Source organism: Sardina pilchardus, chromosome 2, assembly GCF_963854185.1.
Source record: "Sardina pilchardus chromosome 2, fSarPil1.1, whole genome shotgun sequence".
NCBI classification, from domain to species: Eukaryota; Metazoa; Chordata; class Actinopteri; order Clupeiformes; family Clupeidae; genus Sardina; species Sardina pilchardus.
Genome location: NC_084995.1, coordinates 38,977,758 through 39,001,414, shown reverse-complemented (window position 1 = coordinate 39,001,414; position 23,657 = coordinate 38,977,758). Strand labels below are relative to the sequence as shown.

Here is a 23,657-nt window from a genome sequence, read left to right as displayed (position 1 = left end):
GGTTGACCCGCCTCCTTTACGTGCCTCGGTTTGCTACTGGTAGATGTCAGAAAGCGGATTGCCGAGTTTAAACCAATAACAACACTCTTTCCGCTGCCTTGAACACGCCTCTACCCAGAGCCGTTGGAGCTGCTCAAAGTTGATTGGTTCTCGACCAAAGGGGGCAGTTCCGCAGATTTCGGGAACTCAGAAATCCTTCTCAATGAGCAGTTGACCAGACCAGCAGCAAAAGCCTGAAGGCGTTGCGTCACTGGGAGGGCGTGCCAGGCTATTGCGTCTGGTTTGGACATGTTTTTAGCTTTGAAACATCACTATTTTACTTAGCCTACATGCCATCCAACTAGCTAATATCCACCTCCGTCATATTCTACGTTCTGAGCGTCTGTATTTCAGCTTGGATGCAACGTTACAGTTCGTTTTACACTTCACAACTTGACATTGTATCGCGGAGTGATTTATTATTAGCTGTGAAAAGTCCGAGTGGATTATCGTGGGATATTTCAACTCATGGAACGTCTCTCGGCCAATCAGAAACAAAGAAACAGCTTCTTAGAACCCAATTGTTGTATAAAGTACAGTACAGTATGTGGCAATCATTGTCAAGCTATACAAAGTTAGAACAGAATGGTTCAATTTATAACTATACTTGCCTGAATTCAGATTCAACATTTAACAATCTGATATGAATGAGACTCTCTGTCCATGTTCTGATGTGGAAGATAAAACATTAAAGCTGATGATACACATGGAAACACTTTGAGCAATGTTGCTGGGCAATGGGCAAGTATTGTTGCACAAATCACCACAATCAGAGCACACGGAACTGGTAATGTGGTTGCTCAGCAACATTGCTCGAAAAGTCGCCCCATGCATTACCACCTACAGGTTCATATTGCTTTGTCCAGAGGACAGAACACAAGAGTCTGCTATACGAAGGGTTCAGATGCAAAAGCCTCTAAATCCGTCTGACCACTTTTATTTTAAATGAGCGTTTTGTATCAGGCTCCTATAGGGTTTTCGACTACAAATCAATATTTGAGACCAGGAAAAGAATGGTATTTAGTGAGTTTTGAAGCTAAATGATTGAAGTAACTTACACTATATGTGAAGAGCATTCACTCACCATCATTATCTCATTTTTGACAAAAGTGGATTTAGAGGCTTTTGCATCTGAACTCTTACTTTAACGTGAGATGGTCAATCTGAGGCATATTTTCCTCTGAGTTCTACCATACCAGGCACCCAGGACCCCGACCTCCAAATGAGCGGAATGCTGCCAAGGGCTTGGTCAGACTCCAGGTGATGCCATTAGGGCTGGGTTTAAGAGAACGCTTACGCAAGCTCCACCCGGCAGGAGCCAGGGAGGGAGAGAGAAAGAGGGAGGGAGTGAAAAAAAGAGAGAGGAGGGAGGCAGATGGAAAATGGGCATTGAGAGGCAAAGAAAGCATCAAAGCCCAGAGTAGGGCCTGTCTGACCGCGGTATGGGTTATGGAGGGAGGAAGAGCAGGACCTTACCTGCAGAGGTTTGCTTGAACTTGTCACTCTTCTTCTTCCTCCATTTCCAGGGTTTGAAGAGGCGCCCGATGGTGGCGAACTTGCTCCTCCGGCGGATGGGTGGGGTGTGGGTGCCGGGGACGAGGGACTCGGACCGCATGGCAGACAACCGTTCCACCTCCTCAGCTGCAAGGGGAGACACAGAGCGTCGTGAGTAGGGTGACCAGATGACCCCGGTTTCAGGGGACAGTCCCCGTTTTTGGTTGCCTATCCCCGTGAAAATACAGAAAAACTATCCATATGTCCCCGTTTTTTTTTAATTAGATTGGTAGTCAAATTGAAAATGCCCCAGTTTTTCTCCCACCTTTTTGGGATTATGTCCCCAGGTTTTGGTCTTGGACATTTGGTCACCTTAGCCGTGAGACCAACAATGCACAGCACTGAGTCAAGGCAGTAGAAGAGAGCCGACATGGTGTGCATAGGGCAAGATCATTAGCTGCTATTAGTTAATGACAAATCCTGAGGGCCTGTTATGCGGTCAATGACAATTTGCACTTAGCGAATTAGGAAAATTCAAACATGCAATGCCAGAAGGATCAACTGAACAATGCGCTGCCATTTTTGGTCAAAGGGCACATTCTGACAGTAATCTCTCATAGCTTACAGGCCTAAGGCCATCTCATATAAATCACCATCAGAAAATGCTTAAATCATAGCAACATAGGCCAAACCATACACTTTAAGCAATCAGCACTGACTTTAAGTCTTGGGGTTTGGGGTAAAGGCCAGCCAGGCATTTTATTACAAAAACAGTGTGTCAGAGTGGGACACCTGGGCATAGAAGATTATGAAGCCCTGCCAAACACCTACCCTACCACTGACTATTGGTGCCCTGTTGTGGGGGCATATTATTAAGTGTGCCTGCAATGGATGATTTCAGCATCTCATACAGTGTTCTACAGAGCAAGACAGTAGCACACAAAATAAATAAATAACTTGAATACACAAACAAGCAGCACCACACATAGTGCAACAGAAGTGGGCCATTTGTTCCCAAGCCTCTCCAACCACAGCCGTTAAAAATGGATGAAGGCGATCTTTTAAAGGCCAGTATCAACATACAAAACGTGGGAGGGGACGACCTTCAAACACACTGTGCACTGATTATGCAAAACGTTTGGTGGTTAACTTAATCAATGTTGTTTTCATATGGTGCACTCTTCTTGATGAGGGTGAAAAAAAGGTGAATGGATCAAAAGGCATAATGATATAAAATAGGAACTTTGAAAAACGGCATGTGTTGTCATCAAGCTTTCAAGATTTGAAACACGGACTCAGGCCTGTGTCAAGAGTGGAAAAATGTCTGGCCAGAGCTGAGGATTTGAGTCCATGTCGACAGGACACCTGACATTGTGCCGCACCACATGCAGGCTTTTTGTGCTGCCAAACCATAGGGCGGCCAGCAGGACAGCCACTGCACTCGCCTATTCACCTTTCACGCCAATGGACGGCCACCAGCAACATCCCAGACTAAATATTAACCCGCATCCCACAAACCACTGCTGGTACGTGTGGGACTGGATGCCCCACTGAGACAGGACTGCAACTGGGGTGGAGTGTGTGTGTGTGCGCGCGTGTGTGGGGTGTGGGGGGTGGGTCACATGGGGCAAGACGGACGAGCGATCAAACCCCACGGCAGGGCGGACATGAATGAGGGCTAAGGCAGTCTCAGCTCATTACTCATAGCCCCACGCTAAAGATTTGTACATCTCCAGGAATAGCAGCAGCCTCGGCGTGGAGCTGCAGAGCTAATCAGTCCTGCCCAAATGAAATCAAAGGAGACAGGAGGGGAGGGGGGGGGGGAAGCGGAGAGGCTTCGAAAAGGGATCCGCTTCCGACCATCTGTGCATTTAACATGTCTGCTGAAGACTGGATGGCAGGACTGTCTCCCAGAGATGCCTCTTCTCGTCTGAGATATGCTTATAAATAGGCATCATTAGACTTGTCTCACTTTATTATCAGCTTTCTGCATGATAAGAGATGTTTGAGCACGCTGCTAGAGGAAAAGGGAAAAACACTCTGCTGTACACCTTCCACTCTGAACCTTTCAAACTCCAGTCTGCTTCTGTTTAAATCCACTTCTGTGAAACTCGAGATGATTTCCATTTCTCATCTGGCTTGTAGAACACCGCCTCACTTCGTTACACATCCATTCCCATCAGACTGTCCCTTATTTCAACACCAGTCCCTTATCCCAGTATCTAGGCAGCCTTCAACCCTGTGACAGCAGCTTCAACTCAAGAAACTGAGTAGGAAGAACGCATTGGTTTGGTTTGAATTGGAGCAAGGACGCAGAGCAAAGAAATATCAAATGTTCAATGGCCATTAGCCTAATTTTTAAAAACAAGCAAGCAATGAACAGCGCCTTCCTGAGGGGAAAATAGGCCAAACCCCAATAATGATCATCCTGAAATAAAATAATGCATTACATTATTTGTGGGTTTTAAAAAAATCAAATGTTATCAATATTGTGAATTGGGGTCACCCGAATGAGAAACCTATACTGTAATGAATCTAAATAACTGCATACAATGGAGGAATTCGGACACAATAGTGAAAACAGATCAATACAATACTTCAATGTACATAACGTTACAATGGAAAATAATTCTGCCATTGACCACTTAGGTGGCGAGTGGCAAACCAGATGACCCCTCAACACGCTGCGACCAAAACAATTGGGAGCAGCATGTTATAGTCAGCGTGGATGGACATTACAGTATTGTAATGCGAAAATCTGTGTAATGGGATAGATCAAACGGAATTCACAAGTTGTGTTGAATCCGCATATGCAAATTGAAGCGCATTTAGGCTACGTAGTATCAAGTCGATATGAAGCTCAAATGTAACAGTGCAGTAAACCACTCTCAGCTCGGTACGAGTAGTGTGTGGCCTACGTTTCTGGCACCATAAACGAATACTAAAAGGTAGGTTAGCTGTTCACATAGGCTACTATTAAAAACATTTAGCGATATCTTTAACGCTGCAGGTATTGGTGTTCAGATAGATGCTTCGCATAACATGCAGCCCTGGAAAGAGAGAGAAAGGGAGAGCTCTAGCTCTACTCTCGTAGAAAATCCCTACTGGGAAGCAAGAGCCCCCGAGGCGCACGGTTCTGTGCTACAAGCACACTCACCATCCTGAGTATCATTGCCGCGGCTACAATTGCTGCATATGTGCTTGATCTCCTTCCCAATGTGACAATGAATCATGAAGGGCATGTTGTTGTTGTGGTGCTGATGATTGTTCGTCTCCTTCTTGTGGTTAAGGGACATCATTTTAACCAGGCAAAAGCCCTTCTTCTTTGGCTTCTCCACAAACACCCCCGCGGGCGTGGTGGTCGCGTTATCCCGGTATCCCGTGGTGAACCAGCTTCCATGCATGATTGTAGGCGCAGGGTCCGCCATCGGGTAGCTCGCAGACTTAAACATGGAGAAAGCAGGAGAGGATTTGCGTTTCTCGGAGCGCGCCGTGTGAGGAGGCGGTTTTAAACGAACAGATTCCGATTGCTTCCCGTCCACCCCCTCCTGCCCATGCCGCAACAACCAATCCTGTCACTGGCAGCCCCACTGCAGACTACGTCAGCATCACTATCAATTCCACAACTGATTCGGACCTGTCCTCCTATCCTCACCTGCGGGGACATGAACGGTGCTGACAAAAGACAAACGTGCGAAACTAGATATATTCTCCATGCGTGTTAATCCCCGATAGACTGTACGTTTCTACATTGTGTGAAAAAGCTTTATTACTGGAGGCAATTAGACAATGGCATCCTGAGTGGGGCAAAAGGTGGCGCTGACTTTAGATCCCCAAATGGGAGAATGTGAATGTGCAAATTACATTTTGTCACAGGAAGAGCAATAATTGCAGAGCACAACAACGTCTACAACATGTGTTCTTGTCAACAAACAACTGAGTATGTCAATCACAGAAGAAACAACTATAAAAGCTGTTAAATGATGACCATGGTGAAAAGCAATATTCTATCTGGCTGTAACCCAATAAGAGAATATTCATAATATCCACTGCCATGAAGTTGGCCATATTCCTGAACTTCCATCCTATGTAGGCTAGTCAACCCCCAAGGCATCAGTGCCCACATACATATATGCATACATATAACATACATACATATACACACATACAATGCCGCTTGTAATTCAGAGGCTGCTTCATTCACATTCCAGGGGAAACAAATGCACACAGCCCAAAAACACATCCTCCTCGTTCCTCCTCCGCCTCCTCCATTTTTTTGTGTGTGTGTGCATCAGGCTAAGAATGAGCACTTTGCACACAGCCAAGAGAGATTAGAAAACCCTTGCACACGTCCTTCTATATAATCAAGTTACAGGCAGGCTATGTTCACGGCAGCGTGCCTTTGATGCCTCTCGCCACAAGCCTTTGCCTCCGCTGCAGACTTCAAAGGGTCGGGGAGGATGGGGCTGGGGATGGGGCTCTCCTTCCACTGCTGCAGTCGAGAGAGCACCAGTCGCATCTCGTACATTTCCTTCCCAATTTCAGAATCCCACCCTGAGCTAAGTTCCAAAATTAGCACTGCGCGATGCGGGATCTGGTAGCTGCAGATATGGAGAAGCAGCCATGGGGGGGAGGGGGGGGGGGTGTTTGAATGTTGTCAAGAGTGCTGGTGTGGATTCTGGCCCCAAATGAACTGTATCTGTCTAATAATAAGACCACTGCATTGTCCCTCAGGAGGACACACCACAGCATATGCGCAACTCTTCACAAAACCACCAGCACTACTGTTGTTATTGTCATTTTTTACATATTCTGGTGGACTTTTAACACTTTCTTCACAATCTTAACTTCAATTCAATACACATAGGCCTATAAACAGACAAAAAAAGAAAATCAGTAAGAAAGCAGTCCCGAGACATGTCAGTCAAACTACTGCTATCCCCTATAGTTGCCCATTGATTACTCTCCTAGTCTCAACAGATCACTGCTCCCCCCTCTTACTGACATAACAGTCCGCCCTGGGACAAAGCCTTAACCAGTGTATGTCTAGCACATTATGTGTGCTCATAGTATGTATACACTAGAATAACGTGGATTGTGTGTGTGTGTGTGTGTGTGTATGTGTATGTGTGTGTGTGTGTGTGTGTGTGTATGTGTATGTGTATGTGTGTGTGTGTATGTGTATGTGTGTGTGTGTGTGTGTGTGTGTGTGTGTGTGTGTGTGTGTGTGTGTGTGTGTGTGTGTGTGCATGTGTGCGTGCATGTCTGTGTGCGCGTCATGTGTGCGTGTGTGTGTCAGAATCCCTCAAAAAATACAACAATTTACCATCTAATTTATATGCAATGGCTATGGCTTTTTAAAATTCAGGAATGCGTAGTAAGCCTGTCTTCATCACAAGCGTTTTCCACACGCCTCGCCTCCACTCAAATCCCTCATGCGTTTGTCTGGGAGAGCCGGCTACTGAGGCGGCGCCGGGTCACATTGGGCTACACATAAGGACCGAGTACCCCACGGTTGCATAACTCCATCTTTGCACTATGCAGACAAAGCTGTTGTCCACCCAAGCATATTAGTTAGGCTCATTCATGGGGAAAGAGGATGTTTTCAGCTTGTCCTTCCCAGCCCTTTAGCAGGGTAGTTTGTTAAAAGTAACTGGACTGTGCTGCGTTCAAACCCACACATTTGTCTCTCTGCCGAGGGGTCGTGTGGCTCTTCCTAAAAGCATTACATAGAAACAATGTCTTTTTGATCTTACAAACAACTTTCAGTGTCCAAACACACATGCTCAACACTAGGGGCATCGAATTGCTAGCAACTCGATTCCGAGGCCTCGGTACAATACCTGTCATACTAATGTATGACATAATAATGTTAATGTTGAGTAATAATGACTAACTCCTAAACAGAAGTCACTCTTCTACAGCTATTCTTTATGTATAACAGCAAAGACAACGCTTCAAGATCTCACAACTAAAATATTCTTCACATTCAGGCCCATGAAAATCTTGAACGTATCATTAAATAATTTGAAACAAAACTTTAACTCAAAATAACCTTTTTTTGTAGTCTCGTATTTTTTATGCTATATCATCTGCATCATCACCACACCAGCATCTGCATACGTGTATCAGCAATATCGCAATATATCACAATACTGATTCTACAGAGAATAGACCCAACATACATACAGACAGACACAAACATACCTGTCTAAATGCAATGGCTGATGCTGACGCATTTCACACTGTTTCTCATTTTGCTGACCTCATGTTGTACGTTACACAAGCAGTTCCATCCATTTGCACATCATGCTCGATCAGCCATTAAGGCACATGAATGAAACCACAGTCTCCACTGTCCACCTGGGCTAAAGCAACATCACAAGACAGATAAAAACGCTCCCAGACATGCATTCTTTCCCACAGCTGGCATGCTTCAACAAATCACAAACACCCAAACAGTTCCCCTCTTGTTGCCAAAAACACTATTTGGCACAATATAATAATGAACTATTGAAGCGCAGCAATAGTTCAACATTTCTGGGAATGCTGTTTCAAGACTGTGCGTGTCGAGCACCATCTTGGTCAGCTGAGCATATTAACTGATCATTGGCCGTGAGTGACTTTGGCTCCCCTGGGTCATACCCCTGGGCCTCAGGGTGAACTAATGTGGTATGGGTCCAGCTGAATACCTTCAGAGCGAGTTGCCTTCATCTCTCCGTACAAAGACTAGGACTGTATGGTGGCTCAGAGAGGACACATGGACATTATTGTTATTTTTGTTCCATATATATCACGACAATGCAAATTCATGCGGGATCAAATGTGGACACGTGTGTCCATGCTCACATGCAACCCTGTGGATACACACACACACACGCACACACACACACACACACACACACACACACACACACACACACACACATACACACACACACACACAGGCTATACATTCTCTCACACTTATAAACCTTGCAATCTTAATTGGAATTGGAATTGGTGTGATAACTGCCCGATTCATTTTGCTGCCTGTCCCTTAGGCAGAGTGGAGGAGTTATGTAATTATAATCTGGGTTGAACCTAATTTTGTTGCTCTTCAGCTGGGCAGATCTTGGCTCCACCCCACAAACTGAAGTCAGTGTTCCTCAGGCCGACATGCATGCAGCAGCATGTAATCGCTTATGTAAAGCTTGTTTATCTATTTATTTATTTATTTATTTATTTAATGTTTCTCCGTTGTTGACAGCAGAGGTCAGAACAGGCATTTTGAAGATGCTGCATCTTGTCTTTCAAAGGAACAAACAGAAAACAACAAAAGCACCACGAGGCCCTTGTGATCTATCCCATTTTCTCGGAGAGAGGCTGATGTTTGACCTTCACACGGACTCCTCAGTGTCTTTCTCAGTCAGATGTCGGAGGAATAAATAGGTTGCAACTTGCTTCAGCATGCTATCAACAGCGCTTTCAACAAAAACTTCACAAGACTAAGCATGTCAGATGATGTTTAGGCTGTATAAATAGTTTGCCTCTGAAATATCTACCCTGGAAGTACTGTTGTTAGTAAATGCAACCGTAGGTTATCTCAGGTTATCTTGAGACCTATTACTGTTTCACAAAATATATTTTGCTGTACTTTCTTGTGGTACAGTATAGCATTTACACTTATGAACGTATCACACATTATACCGTGTAATTATATTAGATAGCAGCTAAATGGAACTGAGATATGTTTCTTAAAATGTTTTAATCATATTGTCCATACATATTGTCAGTGTTAGGGGTTTATTAAGATAGGGCACTTCAAGACTCCTATTGCTTTACAGTAAGTAAGTAACATTTCAGGTTTTCTCAGTCTCTCTCTCTCTTGGACACACACACACGCACACACACACACACACACACACACACACACACACACACACACACACACACACACAAACACATATTTTCTGCTTATATGTATGTATGTCACTCTACCTGGGCAAATAGGGTTTTGCAAATACATGCAAATGTCATTTGTAAACACACACACACACACACACACACACACACACACACACACACACACACACACACACACACACACACACCGAGAAAGAGGGAGCGATCCAGCTTTAGTTCCATTTTTGTCCATTACACCTGCACAGTGTTGTGAGATGTGGATACAAAAGGGTCTGGCCACAGTAGGGAGTGCAAATTCAATTAGCACCCGTGCAGGAGGCCAACGCACTGAGTGCTGAGTGCTGGGACCAGCTGACAGAGAGGAGAACCTCTGTTTTCCCATGCCTGCCTTTTCTACCTCCATCAGCACAAACACACACACACACAGAGAGAGCACTCTGGGGCGGAAGAAAGGAACTCTTCGGCAACACAAAACATTGATATGGTTGGTCATGGCTACTGTGCATGTTTTGTTGTTGTTGTATACCTGTTTATTGTTTACCTGTCCTTGCTTTTTTTTTTTTTGCTTGTTTGTCTGCATGTATGTTTGTTTTTCTGCCTTGGTGAAGATTTTCATCTTTATGTGTACCTTTTGGTGATGTCCATGTTGGCATTGTACCTGCTTTGGTGGTGTCCATGTTTTGTCCTTTTTGTTGTCTATTGTCTTTTTTAGATATGTTTTTATGTTACCTGCCAGGGGACTACAGATTAAAAGTAGTCATTTGACTAATTCTGGCATATTTACATGGGTGTATTTTTTATACAACAATGTTCATAAATATGCATGGTCCCTACCAAATAAACCAATAAATTAAATTATTAAAAATTATAAATTATGTTCCAGTTATTTGATAATAAAAGGTATATAGAGTTCACAATCCTGGTGCAAAAGATATTGATGAACTCAACTGCTCAACTTAAATTGCACTGAATGCGAGTTCTGCTGCCATGTGCTAATTGGTGGGAAGAGTAGGTTGAATCCAATTTGTGTTTCCCGATTACAGAACCGACCCCGTGTCCCAGGGAGGTGTCGCATGCAAATAGCTGAACTGTGAACGTGAAACATCCTGTATTGCAGCGATTGTATGGCAGCGCATAAACATTCAGGTTCAATTCCAGCCTGAAGTCATTTCTCGAACCCGCTTCCCATCTCTCTCTGTCTCACTAGATTTATATTGTGGTCTGCATCTTTAGTGTTCACACTACTGCATACATTGTGCACATAAAAAAAGGAAACAAGCTATGTCTGATTTGTTTATAACTGTCAAATGAATATGCAACACATTCACAGACAAAACAAAATCTCTATCCTGAGGATGATGCTGTATCTCAGTAAATCTCTGTCAAAATCTCTCATCTACATCACAAAGAAGGGGAAGAGGGCTTGGCACTTGGCACTGTTACTTGGATACAACAGCTCATTCAGAGAGATAAGCAACTGCAGCAATGTGAAAAGAATGCAAAAAGAAAATGTTTGGGTTTATATAGCCCCGAACAGCACATCTGTGTTGGCTAAGATATCCATGAGGACTGGGGCTATACAAACAACATTTTTTTTGTCTTTTCTGTTTGCATTTTTGTGCATTACAACAGCTATCCACAGCAGTGCACTAAATCCCCTCTTCTATAGAAGTGTAAACAGATACAGCACATAGACCGACGTATTGGGACGCTTGCCATTACACGCACAGGAACTTCAATGACATCCCGTTCTACATCCATTCATCCATTCATCCCATTGACCCCCACGCAGCTGTAACATCTTCCACTCTTTTGGGAAACATTTCAGAGTGTCTATAGACATTTTTTGCCCATTCTTTCAGACGAAGTCAGGTATGGATGTTGGCCAGGAAGGCCTGGCTCCAAATTTTACAGTTCAATCCAACAGTGTTTGATGGCATGGAGAGACCTGTTCACAATGGGCCAGGCAAGTTACAGTATTCCACATCATAATTGTCCAACAATACCTTTATGGATCTTGCTTTGTGCACTGGAGTACAGTCACATTTCCTCAAACCGTTCCCAAAAGGTTGGAGGCATATAATTGTCCAAAGTGTCTTGACATATGGAAGCATTAAGGTTGCCCTCCACTGACCTATCCCTGAAAAACAACCACCATGCCATTATCCCTTCATCAGCATGACTGCAGTGCACAATACAAGGTCCATGAGGACATATTTAAGTTCATTTTGGTATGGAAGAACTTGAATGGCTTGCAGAGAAGAACAGGGTTCTCTAAATCATCAAATACCTCTGAGATGAACTAGAGCAGACTTTGCATGCCAGGCCACATCCATGCCTGACCTCACACATACTTGTGTGAATAAATGGGCCATCGTTTCCACAGACACTCTACAATCTTGTGGAAATCCGTCCCAAAAGAGTGGAAGGTGTGGAAGCAATTCCATATTAATACCAATGGATTTAGAGTGTGGGTGTGATGGCAGGTGTCCCAATACTTGTGTCTATATAGCGTGCAAAAGCCATTACAGAATATGCTGTATGTGCCTGAATCCTCCTTCAGTCATCATTTTACATATCAACTGAAAGATAAATGTCTATCTGCAAATGACTCAGTGTTTGCCCCAAATGGAGGAAAAGGCTTTCCTATAGCTCTATCTAGTGGCCACTTGTTATACACACAGCAAATCGTCAGTACCATGCCCTACCTCAGGGGGCACTATATGCAGTCATCAACCTGAGAGCGCTAAAGGTTCTTCAGCCATGAGCCTCCTTTGACTAAGCCGAGTTATTCTACAACTACTGAGGCAAATACAATTCTTTATACAGGAGCATAGAAGAAAACATCATTGGAACGTGTGTTTAGAAATTAATTTTAAATTGTCAATATGTCTTTTTTTTTTACTTTCTCTCTATCTCACTACCATTTCAGATTACGTACTTAGATAGAGAGTAGGGTGAGCTAATTGTCAGACAGCCCACTGTGCTTCAGAGATCCTACCCTGAATGGGTACACATTTCACACACAACGTTGCCACTCAAAGTGTGTGAATGTTACAGTAATGTATAATGTGTGTGGACGTTGTGCAGAACAGAATGACAGAAGAATACAGCTGATGAATGGTAACTACTTTTTACCATTTACAATACTTTTTATATATATCTTTAAGCAACACTCCTCTTTCACAAGTGAAAGCGTCTGATAAACAAAGATTATTTCTTGACAACCACCAGGACTTGAGAGGAGAGATTCTTCTGAAAACAGCTAAATAAGAGATGCTGTGAACTTCCGCGTATCTCTGACGCCCATGGCACACAGGAGATGCAGTGAGGGCTTTTGTTTTGGTGCATCAAGTCTGTGTTTGGTGGTGATGTCTGTTGCAAGAGGCGATTGTCTTACACTGTGCATTTCCCAGAGTCACCCTCACCTTGTGAGACCATGCGTTATTTAGCACAAGGCCGGATATTTACTGTAATGACATTTACAGAATCCTCCCACGCTTTTAAATATTCATCTATCTCGCTAGCTTCCAATTTCCTCTGCTTTTGTTCGCCAGGTTATTCATGGCTTCACACACAATGGAACTGACAGAAAGGCAAGGAGAGAAGGAAAATCAGGGCCAGTTCACCAAAGTAATGTTCCTGAGCCATGCACCTACATGAATACGGAGCATTATCTTGCAATGAGCTATGTGAAGTCATCATGCACCTACATGAATAAGGAGCACTATATAGCAATGAGCTATGTAAAGTCATCATGCACATACATGAATAAGGAGCACTATATAGCAATGACCTATGTGAAGTCATCATGCACGTACATGAATAAGGAGCACTATATAGCAATGAGCTATGTGGAGTCACCATGCACATACATGAACAAGGAGCATCATCTAGCATTGAGGAATGTAAAGTCACTGTGCACATACATGAATAAGGAGCATTATATTGCAATGAGCTATGTGACTTCACCTTGGCTTCTCTGTATGGAGTTCTACACTCACCAGAAGAACATTAATTTATTTATGCCCTCACAAGTGAGTCAAAAGAGTGCAGTATTCTCAGTACAAACTGTTCCAAGAAGGACCACAAGGTGGCAGTACTTCACCACTGCATCACACTGTTCCTGCTCTGCTTGCCAACAGGAGCCATGAGTTCATGGTTGACAGTCCCAGAGGGGGTGTGTTCTCACCGGCTGTGCTCAGCAGTTGATACAGGTTCTGAAGTCTTTCAACCGTATCTATTTCTAATAGACCTGTGAGTGAGTGAGTGAGTGAGTGAGTGAGGGAGTGTGTGTGTGTGTGTGTGCGCGCGCATCTGTACTTGTCATGGTTTGATTTAGTGGCCTGTGGCATTACTGGTTCACTGGTGCAATGCCAGCCTTTGAAGGTTTTTTATTTATTTTATTTTTTGTGTAGATGCATTTGTAGGAGTTACTGTAGATGAAATCTCTGTTATGAACAATCCCATATCCCCTCTCCAAATGGAAGAAAACTCAAAAACTGGCAAATATACCTCAATAAGACAAAACCTCTGAGCCAACAAAACAGATGAGTCAAAGGAATATAATGGAAAAAATAACATTATAATGGATACAAGCATTCAAACAACCCATTTTCATTTCATGATCCATTGGTTTGAAAGGCGGCATTCGTCTGCTCTGTGAGGCTTTGGATTAGAACAGTGCCGGAGGCCTCTTCACTGTGAGACTGTATCGCTCCATCCACACCCCATTCTCTCAGCAGGAAACACGAACACATGACGCAGCCATATACGGTACGACGCACAGCTATAGTTCACACGGTGTGTGACTCTGTTGTCTTATACTCCAAATGAGGCAGCCAGCCGGTGGACGTGAAGACCTGCACAGCATCCCTCTCTCTCTCTCCTCCTCGGCTCCAGGGAGACAAGAGCAGGGGAAGCATAGAGATGCAAATGAGAACAATGTGTGCAGAGATAAAAAAAAAAAAGAAAAAAAAGAAAAGAAAAGGGAGAACTGACCGGGGCTGTGCACATCTCGGACTGTGTACTATAGCCAGGCTTTTTGTTCAAGGAGTAGTGAGTGACCGACCCTGCAGCGCTCACCGGCATGACACAATGCCAGCCTTAACTCAAAATGTGCTCCACGAATCTGTAAGAAAACATACCGTGTTGACAACCAACAACGGCTGATGAAAAATATCCAGGCAAAAATTATTGATCCATGAGAGTATGTGCTGTGATATGTGTTGTGACAGGGAAAGAAACTAGGCACTGAATAGCTTGTTGCCACTGCAAGGCATTCATTCATTTGTAATCATGATATTTTGTCAAAAGAACATGTTCATAATGAATGAATGAATGAATGTGTGTGTGTGTGTGTGTGTGTGTGTGTGTGTGTGTGTGTGTGTGTGTGTGTGTGTGTGTGTGTGAAACAGGGTATTGAGTAAGTGGTTGGAGAACTTTAAGAGGATTAGAAAAATACATTTACAGCCAATTAGCATCAAATCCTCTTCCAAGAAAAAAAAAGACTGGTGTGTGGCACATGTGAGCTGAAAACATCTGCTCTGGGCTCATCATCCATATTGCATTGGGCTGATGGAGACGTCTCACTTCAGCTCATTGGGTTGGGTGTGACAGCTGAGCTGGATATAGGTGTCTGGAGGCACTGCAGCAAAAGCAGTGAACAGCACACAATTACCTGCATACTCAGCTCGCTTTCCCTTTCTCTCGCTCTCTTTCTCTCACACACACACACACACACGCACACACGCACACTTGAACACACACACACACACACACACACACACACACACACACACTTGAACACACACTAACACTCACACGCACACAATTATTACAGATGCTCGAGTGGGACTAACTACTTCTGTGGAAAACACACACATTTGCTTAATGATCTATCCATGATCCTAAGCCTACTGTTGGTCTGTTTGTGTGTTTGTCTGTCATAGTGTCTGTTTGTACTTGTTTTATGGGAGCTGCCTACATGTTGGCATATATGTAACTTCAACTATATTGTTGATATTGCAGTGTGACAAAATGCTTATCACGGGAAGGAATTCTACCTGTGATATGACACATTTCGTATGGAAGAAAATGGTATCAGAGCAGACTAGAAGTATATGCGCATAACCTATACTGTATCCTTCCCTTTATCCGGTCTTTGAAAGGGCATTAAACATTCATTCATTCATTGATTTATTATGGACATGCTGTTCTTTTGACAAAATATCATGATATCAAATGAATGCCTTGCAGTGAAAACAAGCTATTCAGTGCCTAGTATGCTTACTCTACTGTTCAAAGGTAAGAATAACTCTCAAGCCAACACTATTTGCTCTACTGAATTCCATACACTCATAAAAGCCATTCAATCATTCAATAAAATAAAAATGATTTAATTCTGAGGGAGCTATGAGGATGTAGCCCACATACAGCTGTGCTTCAATATGCTTCGTCATTTGTTGGTGTATACATTTAGTGAAAATGTAAAGATAGAAATACAAACTAAGTTTAAAACAAAAGAAACAACATGGTTACAGTGTGAATACAGTCACTGTGACTTAAGATACTCTTTGTTGTAGAGTAAAACAACAACAAGTAAAACATATACTTTTATATACCTATTTTAAAAAAGCCGTTAACAGATCACTTTTTAAATCCAGTCAAGAACGCAACTTTTTCCCTCACGCAAAAAAAAAAATCTGTTTGAATCACTTCCAAAAGTCGTACTGTAAGACAAAACAAAAACTTCTTTCCCACTTTTTAGCCTTATTTTCGCATCCCCCCCCCCCCCCCCCACTTGAAGCCTGACTCATCACTAATGGATGTGCTGAGGAGAGCTCTGCTTCTGATCTCCATGCCCAGCTGATGCAAATGTGTGCAAGCAGCCGCGGCGCCGTGGCGAGTGAACGAGCGAGCGAGCGAGCGAGCAGGCGGTACGCTGGCAGCACATCAGCTCCACTGCCAGGAGGAGAGAGCGTCTGATCTCCCGGTGGTGAGAGGTGGCTAACCACACAGCAGCAACACAATGCATTATGGATGGAGCCCTGCCTTGCCCTGCCCTGGCGCCGCGCTGCCCTGCGCCGCGCTGCAATAGATCACCGCTCCCAGTGCGGCGGGCCTCCGGCCCTGATCTGGGCCACATCCGGTTCAGAAGCAGCCGTTGTGTCTCGGACAAAGGAGTTGGTATTGAGGCAGACCGAGACACACACAATCCTGTGTGTGTGTGTGTGTGTGTGGCGGGGGTGTGGTGGGGGACTGACCATGACCATGAGGTTTTACACCAAAACAAATGGATTGTTTCTTGCCACTGTTTTTATTTGCCTATTCGTTATATATATACTGCATGCTTTTGCACTACATCATTTATACTCAAATACCGTCTCTATAGTGTAAGGGGCATTTGAATGCTTATGGATCACTATGCAGAGGTACAGTATACTATCTGTAAGATGCACAGGAGGACTGTTGTGTGTTTGGTAGTACTACTGGCCCCCTCTCTCTCTCTGCAGCTCTCTCCTCTTTCACTCCTGTTTCTCTCTCCTCCTCTTTCACTCCGTTTCCCTGGCTGCACCCTCTCCTCTCCCGCTCTCTCCTCCTCTTTCACTCTGTTTCCCTGGCTGCACCCTCTCCTCTCCCGCTCTCTCCTCCTCTTTCACTCTGTTTCCCTGGCTGCACCCTCTCCTCTCCCGCTCTCTCCTCCTCTTTCACTCTGTTTCCCTGGCTGCCCGTCTGGGCTTACTGGCTCGTATGATGACTCAGCTCTGGAGCTGCTACCCGCAGGCTCGGTGTGTGTGTGAGTGTATAAGTGAGTGAGTGTGTGTGTGTGTGTGTGTGTGTGTGTGTGAGTGTGTGTGTGTGTGTGTGTGTGTGTGTGTGTGTGTGTGTGTGTGTGTGTGTGTGTGTGTGTGTGTGTGTGTGTGTGTGTGTATGATTGTATGTGTGTGGGTGTGCACCTGTGTGTGTGTATGTGTGTGTGTGTGTGTGTGTGCACATCTGTGTGTGTGTGTGTGTGTGTGTGAGAGAGAGTATGTGTCTGTGTGTGTGTGTGTGTGTGTGTGTGTGTGTGTGTGTGTGGGAGAGAGAGACACTGTGTCTGTGTGTGGCGTTGTGCATGTGTGTCTCTGTGTGTGACTGTGTGTGTGTGTGTGTGTGTGTGTGTGTGTGTGTGCGCATGTGTGTGTGTACGTGCGGAGGGAGACAGGCCAGAGACTATAGATTAATGACCCTCACACACACGGTTCAGTAGCCACAACCAGCCCTCTAATAACAGAGTGTCCACTTCATACCGCTGCCCTGGCGCTCGGCCAGCCCAACACACTAACATGATGCCCGCCGCCCGCCTCATCAACACCCAGACACGGCCCAGTGACGTACCAGAGCCCCATCAATGCAGGCCAATAACACAGCAACAAACGAATGAATGAATGCACTTTCCTCATCAACTTGCTATTTCTGCAAGCCAATCTGCACGTTTCTTTCTTCGTTAAATATCAAGACAACTGTTACAAACATGTACTGTACCACCCCACGACCTACCTAGTCAACCCATAGCGAGTGATATCAGATCTATGTATGAGAGGACTGTGAAGACGACTCAAAGGGTTTTGAGCAACAGTCGCGAGCGTACACTGTCAGCCCGGGGGGTGTGTGGGGGGGGGGGACTTCCTAACACATTTCTATTCCGAGGAACAGCGTGCCTGCCTTCCTTCCTCATTGAAATGCAGAGCGTGCCGCAGAGAAAGACCTGCCACTGTGGCTACGACTATGATCAATAACTTTATGGCCGTGCCGCCCCCCCCCCCACCCCCCCCACCCTCTCCAAAAAAAAAAAGCCTGACTGCACAGCAGGGGTGGTTCACTGGCACGCCATTACTGCAGGATCCTACTGCCTCTCCACTCCCTGACAGGAGGAGGAGGAGAGGAGGAGAGGGGGAGCCACAGAAGAGGCAGAGGGAGGAAATGGGTGTGCACGGGAGCTATTACAGAGCCGGGAATGGTGTCAATTTTGGGTTGGAGTTGCGTTATGCAATGAAAATGGCATTACCACACCGACCGAAATGACATTACATATCGCTTGAGGAGTTAGAAAAGCACACGAGCGTTTGGGCTCTCAAATGGTCACATTACTGGGAAGCATCTAAAAGGCATCCAAGGACACACATCTTGCCAATAACTAAGGACCATGACCATTTCCTCAGTCATACTATTCCAACCATTCAAAATGAAATGATAATACTGTTTGCAGGTCCCCATAAAATGATATGTTTTGTTGAGACACAAATCCCCTTTGAATGGATATACTGACTTCGATGTGTAAAGAACTGTTATGTAACACCATGAGGTAATGACGTTATACCTTGTCTCCAGTGTGACATGAACTTGACATCCGTGTAAATAATGGGACAAGGATTCCACTCGCAGGGGAGGCAGTAACCCATGTGCATGATGAGTGTGTGTGTTTACATGTGTACATGTCTGCCCCTGCATGAGCATGTGTGTGTGTGTGTGTGTGTGTGTGTGTGTGTGTGAATGAGAGATCAAATTACTGCCTGTGTGTGTGTGTGTGCGTGAATGAGAAAGCACATTTCTGCTTGTGTGTGTGTGTGTGAGAATGAGAGAGCCTATTTCTGCTGCCTGTGTGTGTGTGTGTGTGGGGGGGGGGTGTGTGTGTGTGTGTGTGTGTGTGTGTGTGTGTGTGTCAGGCACAGCAGGGTGTAACAACACCTTCCTCTTGTGGGACAACAAGCCTGATAATTACCAAGGGGGACTCTGAGCAGACATCTGCCTGGTGCCGTTCCTCGGCTCGCTATGATTGTGCTTGTGCTGTGTGAGCCGCCGCACCACGCCGCTGCTCGCCCACGGCACACACACACACACACACACACACACACACACACACACACAGTCCGTCGGCTCCACATCTGATCCTGCCAGAGTGCCTATCTCTCCGCAGCCAGGATGGATGACTGCAGTCTGGGTGCTGCCGCCGCCGCCTCCCATCCCAGCTACCAGCCCCACTACTGCACTGCTGCCGAGGCAACCAAGGTCCACAGGTGCACGAGAGCGAAAACAAATCAACAAATCAACAAAGAGAGAAGCACAGTAATGCTTCTACTAAAAAAACAATACTGAGAGAAATGTAGAAGTTAGGAGGAGATGGCTGGTGGAGGACAAGTTTTTACACTGACGGTGAGGTGATTCCATCTATTTTGGAAAAACCTGAGAAGAGTTTAGGCAGGGAGGTTCAATTCCTCATTGAGTGACACGAGGAAAGGTCTTAGAGAAAGGCACCTTAGGCACCTTAGAGAATTCACTGTCAAAAGATCTAGTCAGTCAGAACACTGCCCTACCAGTGAAAAAGGGGAGGAAGTGGAATCCACAGGATGAGGTTAAGTATGCTCGAGGCACACTGCAGCAGGTGCAGAGTGGAAAAGCAGCCAATAAATCACAGGGGCAAGGCTACAGCACAGCAGAGGAGACAGATCACAAACAACAACAAGCTACACCATCACACCACAGTGGTGTCCCAAGCAATACAAGGGCAACGGATGAATGAACTAGCATAGTGTTTAGAAGACGGAGATCAGCCGGAGAGACATATGGGCCATGGACGCTAACTGCATTAAAAGTAACTGCAAGAGTCACAGTCACTTATAATGTTCTTCCTACACGCAGAACCTCTGTCGGTTGGTGAATACGGAAACTGGATACGGATCTGAACGGATCATTACTATTTAAAACATATTCTATCTCACTGTAAAACTAGTTTGACCCGGGCCACTACACCTGGTGTTTTGGCTTGAGAACAAGAGAGTTGAGGTTAACAGATATAATAGAAGGACAGAAAAGTGTGCATCGGGCAAACACAAGTAACATACAGTAAGATGGGGCAAAGCATGGCATTGGAAACCCTGATATGTTGGAAGGCGGCAACAGAAGATCCACAATGTTTTATCAAGCTAACTATCCCTTTTTGAAGATGCGAGTCTTTGGAAGGATTAAGTTAAAGTATGCTGAACCCGCAGCCGCAGCAGAAGCAAGGGAGTTCCAAGGGCCGTTAACATTCTTGTGCCAATGGGCTCCTCTGTGTTGTGTATCATGTTGTCAATGTTCCTATTTATCACGTAATGTGTTCTCTGTCATTTCCTTGTTGATGTATGTCAATCACTGGGTTAAGCTTTCATGAGACCGAGCCAGATTTCCCCAAGGGTAATCTATTCTATTCTTCTAACTATGGCTGCAAACACACTTAAGACCAGTGGAGAAAGGTGTGGCTAGCTTTGTAGCAAAGTTGTGGGTGAGGCGCTCATAGACTCTGTGACTGGAGATATGCTAATCTTGTCGCTGTGTTTCTGAAGAGGTACTTGTTGATGTTTGTTTGATGTGATGTTTGTCCCCGTGGCAGTGCATGTTGTGCCGTGAAGGATATCCTTTTGCGACTGCCACTTGCCAATTGTGCATTGCCGTTGAATCTTGCGTCATGCTGTGTAATGCGAAATAGGCTTGGTTGTTGGTCGGCCATTGTGGGAGATCCCCTGGCTACGGCACAAGGCATTTAGCACCTTTCCTGCGTATATCTGGAATGGGAAGCAGAGGTGCAAACGGCATAAGAACTCGTCTCCACTGGGGGAAGCTGCACATGAAAGGCATTGTGGAAGCAAATAGCCAGTCCATCACCTGCAGTTCATTTCCCTTTCACTATCCCACTGGGGATTCACAAGATGGGACATTTGTACTTGACAATGCATGTAGATGATTATGCACTTCTGTCCTCAAAGATATACAAGCCAACTACAGATTAATATGGAGATACAAAATGTGAAAGCAAAAGTGAGCAGCTCCTTCTTAACTTGGGAGGGGTTTGAAATAAGGTCATCAAATATTAATATACTGTAGGTGCATGCTGTACATTGGCATCTCTGTTTCTCTCTCTCTCTCTCCCTGTGTGTGTGTGTGTGTGTGTGTGTGTGTGTGTGTGTGTGTGTTTGACAATGTTTCTCTCTCTCTTTCCATCTCTCTCTCTCTCTGTGTGTTTGGTGTTTGAGAGAGAGAGAGAAAGAGAGAGAGAGAGAGAGAGAGAAACTGACAAAGTAATGGGAACGTAAGCAGGAGAGGATGTTTCTCTTGGGAGAGAATTCCCACAGGCTAGAATTCCAGAGTGTAGCTGGAGGCACACTCAGACCCCATGTGGTGATAGCCATACAAATATTTATCAGACACTGCACACACACTCACACTCTCATGCAGCCACACCCACAAACACACTTACATACCACCTACTTCATTATTTGCTTAGATGTGTGGGTATGTGTAATTGCTAGCTAGTTGTAAAGGTGTGTGTGTGTGTGTGTGTGTGTCCACCCTCTGCAATGCAGACTCTTATTTGCATTCTGACCAAGCAGCCCAAACCCATCCGCATCTCACAATAATACATTACACAAAAGGGCATGGTAGCACACACACACACACACACACACACACACACACACACACACACACACACACACACACACACACACACACACACACACACACACACACACACACACACACACACACACACACAGCTGTAATGCGTGGCTTGTGTACAAATAAGGAGAGAACTACCTTTTGCAGACCTCCACACAAACACACACACACACAGAAAGAACATAATGTGCTGAATGGCAGAGAAGCTGTGTTCTGCATGAAACGCTAACACACTAAAAGATCTCACTTTAATCCATCTCTGTCTAATCTGCTGCAAAATAACCAAAAGAGGACTTAGTCTCAGTTAGCAGGAATAGTCCAGGCTTATCCCCACACATCTGTTTCTGTCTCCAGAGGGAGTGATGTTTACATCCATATTAGGATTTGGCTATATGAATTATTACACAGAAGCTCTACTTAGTGCAGTTAGTCACTGATAACGATACTCATGCATGCTAATACAATACACAGAACACAGAATTACTCACATACAAGGAAGATGGCAGGGTCTCTCTCTCTCTCTCACACACACACACACACACACACACACACACACACACACACACAGCATGGCACGAAGGAGAGGTAAGGAAGCTGAGTTGATTACAAAATACCCAGAGTAGTGGAGACAGCTGATGGGATTATCTAACCAGTTGCAGGGCCACACAATAACATATACAGCATAAGATTAACCAGGTCTGCAGGATGATGTCTTCATAAAGACAGCTCTGAACACTCAGTGCTTAGGAGCACAATAGTTGAAATACTGTCTCTACACAGATTCCAAACATGGCCATCACAGTGTATGTTTTCATAGGATATCTACTGTAAATAGACTTCTTCCATAGTCTGTCTATCATATACGTACTAAACTCAAGCTTTTAAAGGAACACTTCACCGTTTTTTCATATTAAACTACGTTATTCGCTTAATTAAGACGAGTTGATACACACCTCTCACGTTTCAATGCGTGCACTCACTGGCTCTGGCGCGCGGCGCAACTTTGATAGCACTTAGCTAGCCCAATGCATTCATTAGGATGCAAACAGAGATGAAGTTCGAAGTGACCGAACACCTCCATGTAGTCACACGACCAAATATGGTGAGACAAAATAAAACGTGGTGCATTTCTAAGCAGGTAAAAGGGATATCTATATTGTGTGGCGGAATAACACTGGGAGCACTTAGACTCTGCGCAGTAATATCCTCACTCCAAAGTGAAACTGAAAGTGCAAGAGTGAGGATATTACTGCGCCAAACAAAATATTGTAGAGCCAGTGAGTGCACGCATTGAAACGTGAGAGGTATGTATCAACTCGTCTTAATTAGGGGAATAACGTAGTTTAATATGAAAAAACGGTGAAGTGTTCCTTTAAGATTGAACAATAGTCTGGGGAGTCTGCGCTTTATTTTTACTGCACAAGAGGCGTGATCAATGGGCATAGTTCAAATGACTATGGTCCTTTAAAGGCAGAATATAGTTCCAAGTAAATATCTGCCTAGATAATAGCCTCGTTTGATTTTGCATTATGATGTGTACTCGTTTTTAACACATGGCTCCCAAGATATATTTAGAAAAAAATGTAGATGTCTCGGTCACTTTTTTTGACGGACGTGCTACTGACACCCTTCATTTACAGCAACTATGCTAAGCTAAAGCTAAAAACGCTGCTCCCAAAGCAGGACAATGCCCGGACGGATTTTAACCGTTTTTTTTTCACTGTTCTAACTCTGGGGGTGACCGA

At 44.6% G+C, this 23,657-nt stretch overlaps 1 protein-coding gene across 4 annotated transcripts in view; it reads right to left on the bottom strand.

Moving 5' to 3' along the window:
- Nucleotides 1–23,657, bottom strand: part of LOC134073792 (phosphatase and actin regulator 1-like) — a 56,525-nt gene that overhangs the window by 28,545 nt on the left and 4,323 nt on the right. For 2 of the 4 annotated variants that reach the window (XM_062530366.1, XM_062530374.1), the window contains exons 1-2: nucleotides 4,691–5,009; nucleotides 1,516–1,680 (exon numbers count right to left, since the gene is read on the bottom strand). In XM_062530366.1, coding sequence (XP_062386350.1) covers nucleotides 1,516–1,680; nucleotides 4,691–4,985 — 460 coding nt within the window. In that variant the 5' untranslated portion in view covers nucleotides 4,986–5,009. Of the gene's footprint in view, nucleotides 1–1,515; nucleotides 1,681–4,690; nucleotides 5,010–23,657 lie in introns of those variants that run through there. The other 2 variants (XM_062530382.1, XM_062530385.1) reach the window with 1 other exon arrangement.